This window comes from Abramis brama (assembly GCF_963993115.1).
Source record: "Abramis brama genome assembly, chromosome: 1".
Classification (NCBI taxonomy): Eukaryota; Metazoa; Chordata; class Actinopteri; order Cypriniformes; family Leuciscidae; genus Abramis; species Abramis brama.
The window spans coordinates 33,465,416-33,486,800 of record NC_139963.1 but is presented as its reverse complement, the minus strand read 5'-3'; the positions used below and the strand labels follow the sequence as shown (position 1 = coordinate 33,486,800).

The window sequence follows — 21,385 nt, the reverse complement described above, 5'->3', positions numbered from 1 at the left end:
AGCTGAACTGAAGTGATGCTGAGCTGATGTCAGAGCGCTGAGTGAAGCTGAGCTCCGCGCGAGCAGAGATGATGGCGAGGGCGCTCACAGCATCGCAATCTCTCTAATACAACGCGTTTAACAGCGCATCATCATAACAATGGACGGCAATGTCTTCCCCGACCAAGAACAGCTGTTGGCATTCCTGAAAAAGCTTAAAGAAGTGTTCGACGTGTGCGACGAGGATGCAGACGGATATATTCGGGTTGAGCACTTCGTGGACCTCGGTCTACAGTTCGGCCAAGGAGATGAAGTAAGAACCTGTCTTTACATAATCATTCACTCATTTTCTTGACTCATGAATGTTTGTCATTTAATACTGCACTGCACTTTTGTACCTTACACCTAACAGTCTCTGGGAATATTTCAGTAAACCACTTAGTTTCACCTGTTTGTGCAAACAGGTCGGCTTATATTCTGTAATTGGTGCTGGACGTTTATGGTGCTATAGTTTTATTTAGGCTACTGGCATTTTAATAATTGCACTTCCGTCAAGTAACCAAGACAACACTCTCCTTCAACTGTGATGTCATCGGTCATCACTTACAGAGTCAACAGTTCATTTTTGTTTTGTTTTTGTAGATTTAACAGATAAAAAAATATTCGAGAAACAAGGAATGCATCACAATATTAATTCCACAATAGCCCAGTTTAATGACAAAATATAGGCTATAGTTGACTGGTTGTCCAGGACAAACAAAATATATGTCCTGAAAGGTATAGTTCGCCCAAAAATGAAAATTCTGTCATTATTTTGGTACCCACCTCATGTCGTTCTGTATGACACTCTTCTTTGAGACTTAAAAGATGATATTAAATAATGTTGGTAATTAAAACGTTTCCATTCCCTTTGACTTCCATTATATGGACAAAAATAGAAAGGAAGGCAATGGGAACCAAAACTGTTTGGTTTCCAACATTCATCAAAATATGCTTCACAGAAGAAAGAAATACACGACATGATGGTTTTCCCTGTTTGTTGTACTGAAGACGTTGTGATACTTGACATAAACATAATAAAGGATACATTGAAAACTACATAGCCTATTGAAATTCTTATTTATAATAAGCTACACATTTTTAATGTTGATCATGATGTTATGTACGTTCTGTTTGTAGAATCTCAAGCAACGAGCAGTACTGGTTTTCTTAATTGTAGATCTTGACCTTGCATTTCTGGCTTCGGTGGGTCAGCTGTGTAGCTCAGTGTGTGCTTCTTGAAGACCTGCCAGTAAATACTTTTGTCTAGAAATCTGTCTAATGGACAGCATGTCTCCTCGGAGTGACCAGTCAATATCCACCGGCCTGAGTGATGATTGCTGCTGCTGCTGCTGAATATCAGTTGAGCTGAGTTTGTGTATTTTGGTTGAAATTACTGTTTACACTCAGCCACTCAGAAGACCGTTATATTAAGTAGAAATATTAAAATTGGCAAAATAATGATAACCTGATTGACTTTCATAGATTTATTTAATGCTGTACTTTAAACCGTGACATTGCTTTTCGTGGTGATCGTTTAGTTTATCGGTTGGCTGATCTGTCGGTTCAGCTTATCTTCCAGAGCATGACCAAAACAAACAGCATAATGGAAATCACAGGTGCTTTGGCTAATCCTCATTATCTTTTCTTATTTCCAGAGACGCCTGTTATTCTGCCCAGTTGGGCTACATTGTATTTGTCAGTTTAGTCACTCATCGTGCTTTGTTTTAAATTTATTAGACCGTACACTGGAGAATCTGGACCCTGCATGTGCTTTCTCGTGTCATTAGGCAAGTATGAAATAACGGGTATAAAAATACCCTTTTCCTTTACTGTCACCATGGCAATCATGTCTAACACTCTGATGATGCTGAAAAGGCCTTTCAGTAAATGCTGGGTGGTGTTTAAGATAAGGACATGCAGGTTGTTTTGGATCTGTAGGTTTAGGTTACATAACTTTACAAAAGATGGCTTGATTTATCTTCAGATTGTAGTTTGAGATTGTAATTTGAGTTTTGGTGCTCTTAGTTGACCGTAGTGGAAGTATTTTCTTTACGTGACAAATTATAGTCCGTTTTTTTGTGCTGCTCAACCATGCGCAACCATTCTTGGTTGGCACTTGTTGTTTTATTCAGCTGATTAAGATGTTTAATTGGCTTCCTCTACACATTCAATTGAATCCATAATGAATTGTGGCGCCTCAAGGCTCTTTGTCATTTAAAATAAGTCTCTATGGTCTCAGTGGACTGCAGTAATGGAAACAGAATGAGCAACCTGCCTCGGTTTGCCTAAATCTTTTTCAGGAAATCTTGATGATGTGCACTGCTTAATGTGCTTATTTCATATTGAACATACTTACATTCAGTATTATCTAAAGGGGTTTTTAGAGATTCAGATTTATTATTTGTTTTTGTAACGATTTACTGTATCTTTAGGCTCTCTTATCCCAGTCATTTTGGATTATTAATGTGATCATTAAGCACTGAGATCATCTCATTTGATTTCAGAAATTACCCATGCCAGCTCAGACAGTAAATTTCTACAACACATTAGGTCGTGCGACTGTATTGCTTGCTAAACAGAGTGAGCAGTGGTGACAAATGGGTTGATTTTATCTGATTGATAGTGCGCACAAAGGGGAAGGACTCCGTAAGAGTCATCCTTCTAAACCTTCAGATAGCGCCGTCCCAAGTATGGGGCGGATCCTATAGCATTCGGGGGGTGGTTGGGGTTCCATTCTGAGGGTTGTTCCAGAGGGTGGACTATCTTCCCCTCGGTCCGTTTGCCGCGGGTCTCCGGACGGCCCTGCCTTCACCACAGAATCAGAACAAACCAAAATACAAATCATTACTGCTGCACAGGACAAACTCGCAATGTCTTGCGATATGTAATCACCTCTGAATGAGGTGTAAATTATAATGTGGAACTATGTAAATTACATCATATCAAATGATAGTTTAACATTTTGCAATTATGTTGTGTTTTCTTTGTAATGTGTATGATTTTCTGAAGTGTCTCAGCTGTAAGATATAACTCATTATTTATCGGATTTGATATAGGCTATTGGCCAAATTTTCTTATCGGGCCGATAATGATAACATTAAAAATGAACATATATCGATATGGTGGCCGACATATCGTGCATCCCTAATTTTTATGGTGTTTTTGTATGTTATTTTTAGTTGTATTTTTGTATTTAAGTACACTACTGATAGACACCAATTCTAGTGTACACCAGAAATGGATTAATAATTATAATAATAATATAATGATGATGGATTATAGGTACTGAAAATTGCTTTCATTTTTTAGCATCGTTACTCCATCATTACTCCAGTCTTCAGTGTCACTTCAGAAATCATTCTGATATGCTGATCTGGTGTTGAATAAATATTTCTTATTATTATCAATGTTGAAAACTGTTTTGCTGCTTAATATTTTTGTGGAAACTGATGCATCTTTTTTCAAGAATCTTTGATGAATAGAAAGATCAAAAGAACAGCATGTGTTTGAAATATAAATCTTTTGTAACATAAATGTCTTTACTGTCAATTAAAAAAAAAAAAAATTAATTTCTTTAAATAAAACTTTTAATGAGCCCACACTTTTGAATGGTATTGCAAAGTAAACTGTTATCATATTTGTATGTTATTTATTTATTTTTTGTTACATATTACTCTGTTACTTTTCATTTATTTTCCGCTTTCTATATTTAACTGGACACTATTATAGCAGAATAAAATTGAATAATAATAAAAAAAAGAATCCTGTAATAAGTGCAGCAAAAAAAAAGCTGTAAAGTAGTGCTTGTCATTAGTCAGAAGCAAATGTTTTTGTGCCATGTTGTACCATTTGCTGTGATACAGTTCAGTGCTTTGTGCAGAAGGAAGTGATGTAACAGCATGAGTGTGAGTGTGAGTGTGAGGTACAGTCACATATGACTGGTCTCTCTACATGGATTCTGAGTCACAGTTGTGAGGAACAGTCATGATAGCAGCTTGAATGTTTGTGATGACCGTCTCGAGGTCCTGGCAGGTCTTCTCATCAATCCGTCCTCCATTTCTTTTCTTTAATCCATTAGTTGCATTCAGTCTTAAACCATTTAAAATGTTATCACCCCTTCTTCCATTTTCCTTTCCTATTATCTCATACCCTTTCCTTTTTCTCTGATGCCTTTTTCAGGTCAGCTTTTTCTTCATCCTCCATCTAGTCTTCACCTTCATTCCTTATTCCTCCCTCTCATATCTCCCCTCCCCTTCTCCATCTCCTCCTCCAGTCCGTTTCCTGTCGCTGTATGAGGATTGCAGTGATTGATATGCATGAAGAGCACGAGGATGTTTCAGTGCAGAACGTGTGGTGAACGTGTGCCTCTGCTCTTCTTCCCCTCCCACAGGCATGGCCTTGAAGAGCGCTTGCTAACATTGAGCCCTTGACACAACGCTCATTCACAGCAGCACTACTTCACAGGGACCCTGATAGATCAAACAGTGACAAGATGGTCAACAGCATCTGACTGAGCTTTAATTTAATCGCTCATTGATGCTGTATGACTTCTCATGGCTAAGATGTAACAGAGAATGCAGAATTGAAAACAAGAATGGTGCTTAACTCATCACGTATGACTGTGAGGACGAAGTTTGATGTGCTCAGTGAGTTTAAAGAAACAAATTGTTGGTAATAAATCTGCAGCTAATCTGGACGTGGTGTGAATTTTTTGATTTCGCTGATGTAGCCAGTTTTAGTGATGTAAACTGAAAACAACTGCTCCAAAGAACATCTTTAAAGGGTTAGTTCACCCAAAAATCAGTTACTCGCCCTCATGAGCGTCCTGTCATTCCAAACCCATAAGGCTTCAGTTCATCTTCAAAACACAAATGAAATCTGAGAGATTTCCCTCTCATTCCCCTTAAACTTTCACGCTTCAAAAAATTAATAAAGGCATCATAAATGTAATCCAAGTCTTTATATTTGAATAAAAGCCTAAATTAAATCTGTTCATCATACTGTATAAAGCATTCATGTTTCTTTAGAAGACTTGGATTAAACTGCTCAATTCATATGGATGTATTTATGAATTTTTTGAAGCGTGAATGTTTTGATGTAATGGACTTCGACATGTCGATGGAGGGACAGAAAAAATATTTAAAAATATCTTCATTTGTTTTTCGAAGATGAACAAAAGTCTTATGGCTTTGCAACAATATGAGGGTGAGTGATGACAGCATTTTCATTACTGTTTAAGTCCCCCAGTAGTCAATAATTTTATCTCTTAAAACTTATCTTTGATCACCAAAATGACATATTAAAAAAAAAAATGTATTTGAAAAAAATTATTCATGCCTTAAAATAGCTTGAATGTAACTCCCTTGCCTCATTTAGTATACGCGGTTCTATGAATATGAGAATTAGCCCCGCCTCCACTCACTTGCACAAGCTCAGAGATCCGTTCGATTGGTTACAAGGTAGTTTGTGACGTCAGAATCACCAGCGATTTCATCTTTGCATTTTTGAGTTCACTGCAGTTTTAAAGAGAAAATACACAGCAATAGTGTTGACTTATTATTAAAAGCTTGATTTTCACCACAGGGGGACTGGGCCGAGTACAATCGGGAATTTTTTTCGCATCTTTGATTTAAATAAAGGGGGAAAAAATAAAAGCAGTTAGTTTGTCACTCCTTTATATTTTTAATTTATTCCATTTCTTATTTGGTAAAAAACATTATGCTTCCTTTTGGTCAGTGGTGGACCCTGATAAAGGTGATGCATTCGGCTACAGCAGCACAGTCTGTTACGCCAGTGCACACCTCACCTGACCACCTCATTAAATGCAACTAATCGCTCTCCTGTTTCTCCACATCCATTGATATGCAGAAATGCAACTTTACTTTGATTGCTTAACATACTGTATATGAGGTCTGGTTTTGATTTATGCATGTACACTGCGGTCGTTATGATTTTTAAATTGGTTTTGAACAATTTATTTGATCACAAATACAGTAAAAACCGTAATATTGTGAAAATATTATTGCAATTCAAAATAACTGTTTTCTATTTTAACATAATTTAAAAATGTAATTTATTCCTGTGATGTCAAAGCTGAATTTTCAGCATCATTACTCCAGTCTTCAGTGTCACATGATCCTTCAGAAATCATTATAATATGCTGATTTGATGCTCAAGAAACATCTCTTTTTATTGTTGATAAAACAGTGGTGCTGCTTAATATTTTTGTGGAAACCGTGATGCTTTATTTCAGGATTCTTTGATGAATAGAAGGTTCAAAAAGAACAGCATTTATTTCAGAACAGAAATCTTTTGTAACATTATAAATTTCACTTTTTTTTCAGTTTAATGCATCCTTGCTGAATTAATTTATAAAAGTATACATTTCTTAAAAAAAAAAAAAAAAGACTTACTGACCCAAACTTTTGATTGGTAGTGTGAATGGATTATGAATTGCATTTTTCTGTAGGCCTCTCTGAATTACTTTCTCTCTCTGCCTGAGCTGAAGTAGAGGAATTTGGGGCAAGTGATTTATTTAGCTCATGTGTGCTCCTCTGTGTGCATGCACCATTACACAGATGCATCACATCACCTGCTTTAATGGCCACTGTGTTTCAGCTCTCTGTTAGAGCTATTGCACTAAACACCTCTTTTTCCGTGGCAGCGTGGTGAATCATCCTAGCAGGTTATAAGGCGAGAGATTCAAAACTGAGAGGTTGTCAAGAACACTTCTCCTCCTATTGGAGGTGAATATATTTAGAAAGGAGTGACGTTGTCAAGGAGCTGTGTGTGAGGTGTGAAACACAGTGACGATGAATTATGTGTTACCATGGAACGTTTTCTCATAAACTCGAACAAGTCTGGCAGCCCTTAAGGGCAACTTTCCCATAGGAATGAAAAATGACTAATGAGATCTTCTTGATAAAAGAAAATCCAACGCAACTTTGAGGGGACCAAGTGAAACATGATCATGTATTTCTGCTCAGCTAGCAACACTGTACATCAACCACAGTGTCCTAGGGGAACCATTAGTTCTCGGGGAACCACCCTGGTGCGAAAGCCCCTTATATCACTATGAACTTGCTATGAACATTTCTCATCAAATTCTTCCAAGACCAAATTATCTTAGATATGCTTTTTCACATTTCACATTTGATAGCTTTAAACAGACTGTATGTTAACAATGGTCTGTGTGTCATCTTTAGGAAATGTTGGACAAGAACATTTGTAGACTTAAACATAACTGAGAACTCTTAAGTCTTCTAAGTCACGAAAAAGCAACCGCTGAGCAATACAGTATTCACTGTTATCAGAAAAACATGGTTTATAAGATACAGCTACGCTTGGCAAAGGTGTTTGAAGGCAAATCGTCTATGAGTTGAGTAAGCGAGTCGTGTCACGTGTCAGCAGAATGTCAGGATCGGTCTATTTCTCTTGGACAGCTGTCTAACACAAAGACTTGCTGACAGTGGGAGACGACACATCCTGACAGCAGCTGCTCTACTGCATCATCTGTGGGAGGTGAAGCTGACCACTGATAATACACACATCTTCCCATTTATCTGTAGGAAGGTACCATCCTGAACATGTCAGGTGATCGCCCTCCTCATTAAGGTAACTTTGTGCTTACTGTTCTTACGACTGTCCTCTTTTTTTTTTTCAGGTTAAGAAGTTTGCCAAGTACCTGGATCCCAATGCTCATGGCAGAATTAACTTCAAAGATTTCTGTCATGGAGTGTTTGCAATCAAAGGTAAGAGGACTGTTCCCCTCGAGCAGTATTTCATGCCCATATATACCGTTGATGAATCTGTTCTCATTAGATCAAAGGGATTATAAAAACATCAAATCATGAAATCATGAGCTACACTGCAAAAATAATCTTTTTCCAGTAAAAGTATCAAAACATCCTCAAAACTAAATACATTTACTTGAGAAAACGGTGTAAAATAAGAATACTTTACTTTTTTTTTGAGAATTGAGAATTAATTTGATTGTTTTTACCTTACTGCAGGGTTCATGAGGAAATTGTTTGGGGTTCATTTGATGATGAAAAGTTAATGAATTAAATCATAAAATTGTAACATTAAAACAAATAAATTAAATATAAATAATACATTAAATTAAACACATTTTAAAATACAAAACAATCAAAAAACAATATAAAACACAATCAAAATAACACACTAAAAATAATTAAATAATTTATTTGTTTACCTGCATGTTATGGGACCATTAACCAACATCAGAGAAATGTGAACATGCAAATGTGTAGTTAAATTATTGAAATATTAACTTAAAATCTAAGGCAGTACTTTAAATGAATATTTTAGGTAAAAGGGGATCAGCAATCAAAAAAGTTTTGGAATCCCTGCTTCACCTGAAAAAGGTTTAATAATTAAATAATGCAATAGAAACTAAATAATGTATGTAAATGTATCTTATTTTTATTGGAAAACAAGATTAAAATACTGATTATGAAAATTATTTTTTATACATACTATAGCTTCCTTTCAGCCCTAAATGTTCATTGTGTGGCATCAAATAAAGAGTGTGCCAAACGAAGTGTGCCAAACGATGAATAAATGCAATTTTATCTCCAGACTAGTATTATCACTTCATTTTATTGAACAATTCATCTGAAGAATCCAAAGATCGATAAAGGTGCACCTCAGCTCTGTCTTTTTAGCATTCCCTTCTATGTGTAGGACTGCAAGGAATAATGAATAGCTTGAGTGAGCACAATCTGATTAGAGATCTCTGCTTCAACGCTGAACACTCTTGATCTGCCTAATTGAAAATAACCACATTTGAACAGCAAATTTACGAGCATCTCTGGGTGTGCCTTTAATTAAGGTTTATCAGATTGAAATATTTTCCCATATAATGACAGCATAGTAATTCACTTGTTAGCGTGGGTTGTGCTTCTCAGTTAAAAGAAGGGGGGACTTTATTCCTGATTATAGTGTCAAGCATCGCTATGGGATATTTTTTAGGGTTTCACAGACACAGTCTGTTACTGTTTAATCATGGTTCACCAGTCTAATTTCACGTTATTTATAGCTGTTTTTGGACACTTATTGTCTTGTCTAGATGGGAGCACTCGCTTTTCCCTATTTCACTGCCATTAAGAGCACAGTAAACAGGGTTACATTTGTCAGGCAGGGACACTCGCGCTGCTTGGCAGACTTATGAAGCCCAGATCTGCCAGCTGAATAGTCAGGCCACAGGCAGGCACGGGGAGCCGGGTACAACGTCTCTCTGTCAGCGCTCTGTGGAAGTGACTGAAGAGGTAGAAGTAAGCAGGCCAAATGGGCTCCAGGCCGAAAGACTTTGTCCCAGAGTGTTTAATGAGCCCCAGTGGTCTTCCCACTCACTCTTTCCTTAATGAATCCCCTAATCCCTGATCCCCAGCACGCACACCAAGTCTACAAAGCTAAAGCCTATGTTGCCTATCCTTTTGAGGTCCCATAGGATACTCTGCTGTTGTGTATGGTGTATTTAAAATATTGTACTTTTTACTATTGTACAATTACTATTGGTCTGCCTTTGGCATCTGCTAAAACTGACCTATTGTGTACAGCTTTATATATTTATACAGTACCAGTCAAAAGTTTGGAAACATTACTATTTTTAATGTTTTTGAAAGAAGTCTCTTATGCTCATCAAGCCTGCAGTTAAAAAAAAACAAAACAAAAAACAAAACAGTAATATTATGAAATATTATTACAATTTAAAATAATGGTTCTCTTTTTTAATATACTTTAAAATGTAATTTATTTTTGTGATGCAAAGCTGAATTTTCATCAGCAAGTACTCCAGTCTTTGGTGTCTTATGATCCTTCAGAAATCATTCTAATATGCTGATTTATGATCAATGTTGGAAACAGTTGTGCTGCTTAATATTTTTTTCAGGATTATTTGATGAATAAAAAGTTAAAAAGAACTGTATTTATTTAGAATATAAATCTTTTGTAACAATATACACTACCGTTCAAAAGTTTGGGAACAATAACTTTTTTTTAAAAAAGAAATTAGTACTTTAATTCAACAAGGATGCGTTAAATTGATAAAAGGTGATGGTAACGATTTATATTGTTAGAAATGTTTTTATTTTGAATAAATGCTGTTTTTATGAATAAATGCTGTTAACGTTTTACTCATCAATGAATCCTGAAAAAAGTATTCCAAAAAAAAAATATTAAACAGCACAACTGTTTCCATCATTGATAATAACTGAGTATCAAATCAGCATATTAGAATGATTTCTGAAGGATCATAAGACACCAAAGACTGGAGTACTTGCTGATGAAAATTCAGCTTTGCATCACAAAAATAAATTACATTTTAAAATATATTAAAAAAGAGAACCATTATTTTAAATTGTAATAATATTTCATAATATTACTGTTTTTGTTTTTTTGTTTTTGTTTTTAACTGCAGGCTTGATGAGCATAAGAGACTTCTTTCAAAAACATTAAAAATAGTAATGTTTCCAAACTTTTGACTGGTACTGTATATTGCCCACAATATGTTCCCATTTGGGACATTCCCGGAGCCAAGTCGAGCTGTGGCCCACTTGAGATGTTGCACAGAGCTCCAAACCTTCACTGCACTTCATGTTATGTGACTATAAATGGAGTCAAGGCCTGGGCTGCCCTACGCTGTGGCTCTCAGTACGTTATTTATTCATGGCATTTTACTTAGCCTGTTGTATTTCTGCAGATGGGCTTGTCTGTTTGTGTGTGTGAGCAACAATATAGCCTTATATTTAAGAGAACAATTCCCCTTTCCAACATAATATCTAATGTTGAACTTTCAGTTTTTATCAAAATGAGGATCTTGACATTTTTCTTGTAAGTGGAGCAAAGGAGGCCTAAATTTTACAGTGTGTATAGTTCAATAATTCAAGCATGGGTTGAGAGATGTCGTCAAATAGGGATCTGAAATTTAAAGTAGCAGAAGCTGATTTATACGTACTGCACAATGGCCGCAGTGTCTAGTAATTCAGAAAGCCACATTTCTTGAATTAGTATATGTACATCTGAGATTCTCTAATGAATAATATAATGGTAACACTTTACAATAAGGTTCATTAGTTAACTACATTAGTTAACATTAACTAATAATGAACTGCACTTATACAGCATTTGTTCATCTTTGTTAATGTTAATTTCAACATTTACTAATACTTTATTAAAATCTTGTTAACATTAGGTAATGCACTGTGAACTAACATGAACAAACAATGAACAGCTTTATTTTCATTAACTAACATTAACAAAGATTAACAAAAACAGTAGTAAATGTATTGCTCATTGTTAGTTCATGTTAGTTAATACATTTACTAATGTTTAATAAAGGAACCTTATTGTAAAGTGTTAACAATATAATAGATATAAGGAAATTCTTCTAAACTAATCTAGTTGTTGTGGTGATGCAAACTTAATCAATTGCTTCATTTTGTACTTTCATAAAGCACATTCGAAATTAGAATTAAAGTGATAGTCCAATCAAAAATGATTTACTCACCCTCATGTCATTCCAAAAGAAGATATTTTGAAGAATTTTGGTAACCAAACAGTTTTTAATCCCATTCACCATACAATGTAAGTGAATGGGAACCAAAACTGTTTTGTTACCAACATTCTTCAAAATATCTTCTTTTTCGTGTTCTGCAGAAAATAAGAAATGCATACAGGATTGGAAAGACATAGCGGTGACTAATTGATGACAGAATTTTCAAATTTGGGTGAACTATCCCTTTAAATGAGGTGGATCTTACAGGAATGTATAGCATATCAGTGCAGAGAAAGATACGGGATTTGTGCCACAAATTTATACAACTTTTTTACACAGTGCTCTGGAGTACTCTATTCTGATAGCATTCAGCGGTCAGATATTTCCTAATTTTCGTTGTCAACTATGACACTTTTGCACTGTTGCCGTGGGTTGTTTTTTTCTAGCCCGCAGGTTGAAGTGACCGCGCCGGAACGCGATTGCTACAGGGTTTTGGGCTACTTTCATGTTTCTCGTATCACACAGACTTGCATTTAAATGCAACTGGTGCCATCTTTTGTTTCACTTATCGATTGTTTTTGAAAATTAAATTGATTCATTGTTGTAGTGTTCGTCTGGTTGATAGGTCTATTGACTATTTTTTCTAATATACATATCATTTTTTATTTATTTGCTGAGTAGCCATGGATTTTTAGGTTGTGTTTGAAAGCTTAAAAAATGCTGCCTTCGGAGGACGTATTCCAAGGTGGGAAGACATCAACGCACGTCCAAAACCAATGTTAGCTTCACTTTCTTGTCTCCTGAGATACCTTCATCTGATGGATTTTTGAAGGCTGCGTATATGTATCTTTCACTGCCTTTGATATCCCACAATCCTGTGCACTCCATTCTGTGGCAGTTGTGTTAAAAAATAAAGATGGCATCTGAAAGGTGCGGTTGGTGGTGCAGTTTATGCGTAAATGTACGTTTTCCACTTTAGATGTCATTTCTCGTGAGAAATTAGTATTGTAGTAATTACAGTAAATATTAATTTAGTAATATTCAGCAACAAGTCAGCTGCCTAATCTTTTGAACACAGCCGTAAACTGCACTCAACCGACTGACTGCACGTTATCTCTTACTTATTTGTGCTCAATGAGATGTGTTTTCACAGGACTAATGTTTCTTTCTATGTGATTCAGGCTGTGAAGAGATTCTGAAAACTGCACTTGGGACCCCCAACATCGGAGCACAGCCATACCAGACGGACAATGGCTACTACTATCAGGTGGGCAGATTTCTGTGTTTGGCTACTTGATGTTTTTTTCCCCTTTCCCACATGACATGCCCAATTAGACTGTTGGCCCCCCAAAAAACAAGACACTGGGTCTGATCAGCTGAAAACACTGCTTATTTGTCATTGTGCACATGCACCTAATTGCACCGCATTGGATTAGTGGCTATTGACAGAATCAATAGGGTCACCTAACTACTGAAAGTCTAAAAAGTGTATAGAGATTCTTTTATTGTTTAAAGGTTCCTCTGTGTAATGTGTTAAGATTTTTCTCTAGTCGAAGAAAGGGATTTTGTCTCTGACTGACTTGTATTTTGAGTTTTTCCCTATTTGTGAAACAGGCTAATTTTTTTTGTTGCATAGGTTTTGGTTCACTTTACTGGGAGGCAAGCACTCCTGCTTGTTCTTATGGTGTTCATTGCACCATATTGAGGCAGGCAACCCAACAGCAAGCCAGAAACTGTAAGCACTTCTGTTGGCAATGTGTCTAGACGCATTAGGACACTTAATGGACAGATGCATTGTTCTCTGATATAACAAGGAATGACCTTCCTTTCGTCTGCCTTACTAGCAGTTCAGTGCTTGGCTTGTATGAACTTGATGGATTAGAGTAAGTAGAGCCAACCCACCCCCCACCCCCCACCCCACCAGCATGTCAGCTCTCAGTCACACACACACACTGCAATCCATACTGCCACTGTTTCACAGGCTTCTGCTTGAGTTACCGTTTAAGCCTTGTAAAACATAACCTGACTCGGGACGTTTTAATGGCTCCTGTCAGCATACTGTATATGACTCAATGGAGCTGTCAGTCAAACAGCTCGAGTGGAGGGGATTCCTGACATTCATCGACACATACTGTACACAGACATTTATATGTATTTTTATGCAAATAATTACACACTTTGTTTTTCTTAAAGGTCTTCACTTTTAGCAGATATTTGCATGTAAGATGTAGTCTTACTCTTTTATGTCTCGCAAAAAATGGAGCATAAATATTAATTAAGCACCTCCATATGGCATATACAAATTTTATTGGCCAGCCAGACTTTGATTTAAAAGCTTAATGAACAAGCCCATTCATACATCCAGATATATATGGGTTTTTAAATAAACAGTGCCTGTTTTCAGTTATACAGCTGTTTGATATTTAGCAGAATGGAGGGTTATTTGCAATTTGCACTTTTTTTTAATTATATATTTGTTCAGAGTAAATGTTTTCTATATGTAAAAATTTGGCAAATCCTATTGTTGAAAAGCTAAAGTTTTCACTCTTATTACTCAATTTATAGATTTTAAAGATATAGATCTTTACAGTCAATATCAGTCAATACAGTTAGTACTACAACATCACATAGTAAGCTTAAGAGCTGTTTCTAATATTAGAATGCAGCAGGTGACTGCAACAGTGTTGGCATCATCACTAGGTGGCAGTGTTTGGAAAGATATGAGATGCATTTACGGTAGCTCAAAACAAAGATTGAAACCGCATTCATAACAAATACAGCAACACTATGGAGATAATATTATACATGCATGTGAAGCGCAAGGATTAGTGTTTTTCATTTAGGAAAAAATGGCATTATGCAGATTTTATACATGCGCCATACTGATCTATCAATTTGTATCATCCATCACCAGTTATAATCTAAAATATCTTATTCATTATTACAGTAATGCATGGATAATTTGAGTGTTTTATCAGTCAGACAATGCACTTCGGAGTGAAGCTGGATCATAGTGTCCCTGTGGATATTAAACACTGCAGCAGCAGCAGCAGTGAACAGACCTCCTCCACAGTCTGAAAAAGACACATTCACTCACACTAGGAATGTAATGATGAGCTTTGTAACCATATTGTCATTCATTTTAAGACACTAATAATTACATAGTAATTACATAGTAATACCCTAATGAAAATGTTGAGAAATATGAAGAGAAAAGGAGAGAAATATGATTCATTCTAGAAGACTGGCTAATTATGTAGCTAAAGCATTGCCTGTTTGAGACGTTCAGTCTGAGCAGCATGTTTTAGTACATTTGTAATTTTAGTATCATTTATTCCTGTTCATTTGCTCTCTGGAAAATCCAGCTGCTGCAAAAGCTAACTATCATTTTTCCAACAGTTACAGGAAATGTTTTCTATATTGTTGATATAGAGGGTGGCGCAGGTTTTAGGAATATTTCCATGATACCTCCTGCACTACAGCTTTTTTCTTTCTTCATTTTTTTAATTGTGTGATGGCTATCGTGTGAGGATGTGCAAATGAAGTCTGTGTCAACTACTGCATTGCTCTTTGCTTTTTCTGTGCTCTGCTGCAAACGGTTCTATTAGCACTTCAAATGAACACTGGACTGAAGCTTTGCATTGATCTTCTGCAGAGCACCTTTATCTCTCTCTCTCTCTCTCTCTCTCTCTCTCTCTCTCTCTCTCTCTCTCTCTCTCTCTCTCTCTCTTTCCAAAACAAAAAACATTGAAATGTTAATTTTCTTTGATGAATAAACTGACACCATAAGATAGAATATCAGTGAATGGCATGATTACTTCCATGTCATGAACATATTTTCTAATTGGACCAGCATGCACCTCTCACTAATATTGTGCCATTTCTGAGTCAGACATGTTCTCACTGTCATCTGTCAGGTAGCACAGTTTTCCGATCATAGTAGTGTAGTGTCGTGGTGGCTGTCACAAAGCAACACTGTCATATTAACACAGTGCTTTTTAACATACTATTAACATACTATTCACAGTGTTTGGTGAAGTCTTCAAAGTGTGTGTGTTTCATTGTATGGATAATTATATGTTTTCCCAGGACACACACAGCATGATTTAGAGATTAAGGTTACAGACAGCTGATCAGATTGACCAAGCATGTTATGTCTCGTCTACAGGACCTGCTTGAGAACAGTTAATGGCTTACTTGATCTGTTAATGCTACTTATGTTAATACTATATCCTTCACTGACACACAAACGTTCTCCACTGACATTTTCTTTTCTCTTTGGTAACTAAGTACACTAAAGTTTTTGATAAGACTATTTGTGGAAAAATTTCCTGGGGTGAAAATAACAGAGAAAAATAACCCACAGTTGTAATTTTTGTAAAAATGTAGGAATTAATTTCCACACAGTAGATATTGAAGTGATGTGTGTTGATTTAACACATTGTGTAGATGATCTTAGTTTAAAAAATATAATTTTCATATTTTAACATTGAAAATCTGGCTCTGGGCATTTAAATAATAAAAAAGGTAAAGTTACTAAGGCACTTTTAATGTGACCTTCATATAACAAAATGACAAAAAAGGTGCTATGTCTTAGTTTTAATAAAATCACACTCCGAGACAAAACAATTCCTGTTGACAACATTCAAACCCGAAGCTCATATTTTAGTTGTGTGTGTGTGGAGCTGTGATTTGTCTGGGTTCATCGGTGTATGTGTGTGTATGTGTATGCATTGCTCGGTACAGATCAATCGTGATTGGAGTTTGAACTCAGAGATGTTTCTTCTGAGTGACTGCTGCTGAATGATAGTTGAGTCAGAGCACTAATGAGCCTGTCACATTGATTACACTGATGGATAACCAGAGAGAGAGAGAGAGAGAGAGAGAGAGAGAGAGAGAGAGAGAGAGAGAGAGAGAGAGAGAGAGGCTAGAAGAGCATGTGTTGAGGTGCTTGTCCCTTTTGTGCTCCTTTTTTCTAGAGATATTATTAATATTATATTATTAAACTCTTTTGTTGTTAACTTCTAAGGAATACAATGTGCAATTTTTACTTTCTATTCTCACAGCCTTGTAGTCTCACCAAACCTAGTGTACACCAGAGATGGTAAATAATGGATAATATACTGTAGGTACTGAAGATTTCGTGATGGGCTTTCAATTTGGACTTAGCATTTGGTGCTAAAACATGTTAACAACATGTTGAAACATGCTGATCATGTTAACTTTGCAATAATACATGCTAGCAACATGATAAAACATGCTAGGATCATGCTAGCAATGTTTTAAAGCATGCTAGAAAAATGTTAAAACATGCAACATGCTAAAACATGTTAGAAAAATGCTAAAACATGTTAGGATCATGCTAGAAAATGTAAAATAATGTTAAAACATATTATCAACGTTAAATCATGCTAGAAAAAATGCTGAAACATTCTAGAAACATGTTGGAACATGTTAAATCATGCTAGCAACTAAATAAAATGTTAACAATGAGATAAAACATGCTAGTGTAGTAGAACAACCGCTACATTAGCAACATGATAAAACTTGCTAGCAACATTATAAAACATGTTAAAAAGCTTATAAAACTTTCAGAAAAGGCTTTGCCAAGCCAACATAAAAGTTTGTACCGATGCAATTTACTTTCTACTTTAAAATGTAATTTATTCCTGTGATGCAAAGCTGAATTTTCAGCATCATTACTCCAGTCTTCAGTGTCACATGATCTTTCAGAAATCATTCTAATATGCTGATTTGCTGCTTAAGAAACATTTCTGATTATTATCAATGTTGATAACATAACATTTTTGTGCAAACCTCAGTTTAGAGTAATCTGTTATCAGAGGTGACTGTGTCAAAGTGTTTCAAGCAAAAAGATCATCATGTGCATCTGATCTGATATAACTGGGGGAGTGCAATTTTATGAGATGCATTATGTGAATGCTTGGCTAAAGAGATGTGTTTTTAATCTATATTTAAACTATGAGAGTGTGTCTGAGCCTGGAACATTATCAGGAAGGCTATTTCAGAGTTTTCCTGAGAATGGCTCAGACTGTTTAAATCTAGATTTAAGACACATCTTGTCACTGCATACTGTACATTTCTTTTCAGGAATCTTTGAAGAATAGAAAACTCAAAAGAACAGCATTTATTTGATATAGAAATCTAGTATAAATGTCTTTACCATCACTTTTGATCAATTTAATTTAATGCATCCTTGCTCAATCATTTTTTTGGCCCCATATATATGACATGTGTCTATAGACACAAATAGACACTTTTAAAATTGACTAACTTGCCAAATATACACAACTTGCAAACACATGTTGTTTACTTTTGTGAATGTGTCTAACTGTGTTACTATATCTTTGTAGTATCATCTGTCTATCAGCAGCATCTAAATCTGCGCAGCACCACAACAAACATCATCATAAGGTCCAGTATCTGTATCTGCTCAGAGCAGAATGAATGCATAAAAAGCATATTTTTGCTTAAGCGGGTGGAGATTCAAGCTGTTGGTATTTTAAGCACAGACGCGTGTTGAAATGAGATGCACCGCGACAGTGTATGATGAAGATGTTTCAGTGCGAGTAAAAAGCCCTCGGCTTTCATGCACCACATCTCTCCCTTCTTCAGGAGCACTGCAGCACTGCTCCATGTGACATTGAATTTCACAGGCCAGTGCCTGCTTCCTGTGAGCCTAAAGGGGGCTGAATTATTTTTGTAGCCATAATTGCTTGTTAATAGGTTTTATGATAAATACATTTGTTTTAACGCTCCTGCATTTTTCAGTATATCCATTTTGTTAAATGGCAGGACTTAGTTCAACTAACTAGGGGATAGGTCACCCAACAACCTCCCTCATGTCATTCCAAATTAATTTCTTTCTTCTGTAGAACACAAAAGAAGATATTTTTGAAACATTTTTGTTTTTTGTCCATACAATGAAAGTCAATGAGGTCCAATTTTGTTTGGAACCCAATGTTCTTCAAAATGTGTGTGTGTGTGTGTGTGTGTGTGTGTGAGAGAGAGAGAGAGAAAAGGAAAAGGAAAAACGTATAAGATTGTAGTGACAATGTAATTTTGATGGGAAAGAAAATATGAAAGACGGATGAATTGGTGGCAGTACAAAAAGAGATGATGTGTTCTGTCAATACTGACTGTGCAGAGAGAGAGAGAGAGAGAGAGAGAGAGAGAGAGAGAGACTGAATGTCATGTGTATGCCAAATAAAAGGACATCAACAGTTATTTGAAAAACAGCCACTACGTTTGACATTGTCATTTGGTCCAGGGTCAGATTATAAAGGCAACCCATTTCTGGATGATGTTGTGCAGTACTACTACCCACTGAGTTCAATCACTGCCATCAAGCGTTCAACATCCTCTCCTCTCCTCTGTCTGGGTTGATGTGAGCAGCCAGGTTCTTCTGAGTGCATGCGCTGCCACAATGACATCACATGTTAAGTACGAGCTTTCTCTTCAAGTAGCCAACTGTCATGCACAGCATGAGCTCGAGGTTGCCTTTTATCACTACCATTAGATAAAATGTCAGCATGTTGGTCGGAGCCATTTGCACAGCAAGAATATGACCTCTTTGCACTATAGCTTTTATTTTTAAATTTTCATTTTTCATTTTAATCTATTATTAAATTTACTTTTAATGTAAAAGTTTTCAGCTCAGGCAGATTTATTTATTTATTAATTATTATTTTTCCAACAGACATAACAAGAAAACAAATTGTGGTCTACACAAACGGTTTATTTGCAATGTAAATGAACTCATAATTAATGTAGTCTTAGTTGCATTTTCTTATAGGCTACTTTGTGTAGTTTCTTTGCATGATTATATGGTTAGTTGTATTTCACTCTTTGGATCTAGCTTTTCTTTTTGCTGTCCAGAACAGACCTGTGACCCAGTTATACCTTGCAATCCACCGATTGAGACCCCTGGTTTTGGATTATAGAGGAATACAGTCATTTGTATGCACACTGTGCCCAAACTGCCAAGCCTGTGTTCACTGTGTTCCCTCCTGCTCTTCTGTCTGCTTCTTACTCTTGCTCACTCACTTTGTCTTCTTTTCATTTTATAATCCACTCTGTGTTAGTAGCTACTTGAACATTTGAGGTTTCGGTTGAGCATCTTCATTTTTAGGACTGTTGATATTTCTATGTATCAACTGATGAAAATTTTCTGTTGACCAGTATGTGTATGTTGTCTGATTCCTTGTGCTTTTTTTGGGCTCATTGGGTCTGTTTGTGGCCTCCCTCTCTTATTCTCTTTCCCACTTTTCTCCTCGTCTTTCTTCACATTCCAGCAGTCCTCCTAATCTACCAGCTGTCAGTCACATAGAGATGGGAAAGAGAAAAGAGAAAGTTAGAAGAGATAAAAGCTGTGCTCATATGCACACAGAGGCTTCTCTGTTTAAATTAAAGCCGGAAGCAATCATTCACACATTAGAGAGCAGTTGCAGTTAACAGCCTAAATGTTTTCTGTCTTATATAAATCTTAGGTCTTACTACTCACTGATATACTCCTTATTTATTACCTCTCTTCTTTATTATGACTGTTGCTTACAAGCTTCACTATTGTTATTAGATTGAACAAACCCTTTAGTGCCAAATATTAAAGTTCTGTATAGTAAGCAACCACATAGCAACCAGTTAGACCCCTAGCAACCACCTAGAACATCCTAGCAACCAGATAGCAGACGTCTAAAACACCTAGAACACCTTAGCAACTGCATAGTAATGCCCTGGAAACCACCCAGAAATATAGAAACCAGATAGCATTTGTCAAAAAACACTCTGAACACCTTAGCACCTGCATAGTCATGGCTTGGCTTCGCAAACGAAGATTTAGGAGGGACATCCACGTCTTCTACAGGCACGCTGATGGCTGACGAGGCCTATGCGGGACAGGCAGGTCCTGCCACAGTGGCTGCAGGTAAAGGTCTGGTCCAGGATAGGTGCTGAGGGGACACGGTTCCTTCCTCTTCTCCTTTTGTCCTCCGTACTGGCCCTGCGGGCATCTTCAAAGAGGGAGGTAGCCTGATGGACTGTGCGCCGCCAGGAGTTGCGATCATCTGCTTGTGCTGCCCACTGACGGTGATCGATGCAGCAAGCAGTGAGGGACTTCTTCGGGGAGTCTTTGTATCGCTTTCGCGGTGCCCCGATGTTGCAGTAGCCAGAGGACAGTTCCCCGTACAGCACGATCTTAGGTAGGCGGTGGTTCTCCATCCTGGAGACGTGCCCTGCCCAGCTAAGTTGTACCTTGAGGACCATGGCCTCGATGCTAGTAACCTCCTCTGACTCGAGGACTTCAGTGTTGGCGACGAAGTCACTCCAACGAATGTTGAGGATTGTGCGGAGGCAGTGCTGATGGAAACGCTCGAGAAGTCTCAGGTGATGACGGTACGTGACCCAGGACTCAGCGCCATACAGGAGAGTAGTCTGTAGTCTCTGCAGTCTGCTAGAGCATCATGCTGAACAAAATGGTGAACAAAACAGTGTGGGAGCAAGAACGAGAGGTCGTTACTGTGTCTGACTTGTCCAAGCTGATCTTCATGAAGCTGGATGATCATGGTGAGGAACTTTGGTGGGCAGCCTAGCTTTTCCAGAATTTTCCAAGTCCCTGCCTGCTCACGGTATCAAATGCTTTTGTCAGATCCACAAAGGTGACGTACAGCGCTTTGTTTTGTTCCCGGCACTTCAGGACAAACACCATGTCTGTGGTTCCCCGGTTGGCTCTGAAGCCACACTGTGTCTCTGGAAGGTGATCTTCTGCTATCGTCGGTACCAGTCGATTCAGCAGTACTCTTGCAAGGATTTTGCCGGCTGTGGACAGAA

The 21,385-nt window shown here is 37.0% G+C and overlaps 1 protein-coding gene across 1 annotated transcript in view; it reads left to right on the top strand.

Annotated features, from left to right (window-relative positions):
* Window positions 1–17: 17 nt before the first annotated feature.
* rab11fip4a (RAB11 family interacting protein 4 (class II) a) overlaps window positions 18–21,385 on the top strand; it is a 47,185-nt gene continuing 25,817 nt past the window's right edge. The window contains exons 1-3 of the mRNA XM_084110684.1: window positions 18–292; window positions 7,685–7,772; window positions 12,721–12,806. Coding sequence (XP_083966810.1) covers window positions 140–292; window positions 7,685–7,772; window positions 12,721–12,806 — 327 coding nt within the window. The 5' untranslated portion in view covers window positions 18–139. The remainder of the gene's footprint in view (window positions 293–7,684; window positions 7,773–12,720; window positions 12,807–21,385) is intronic.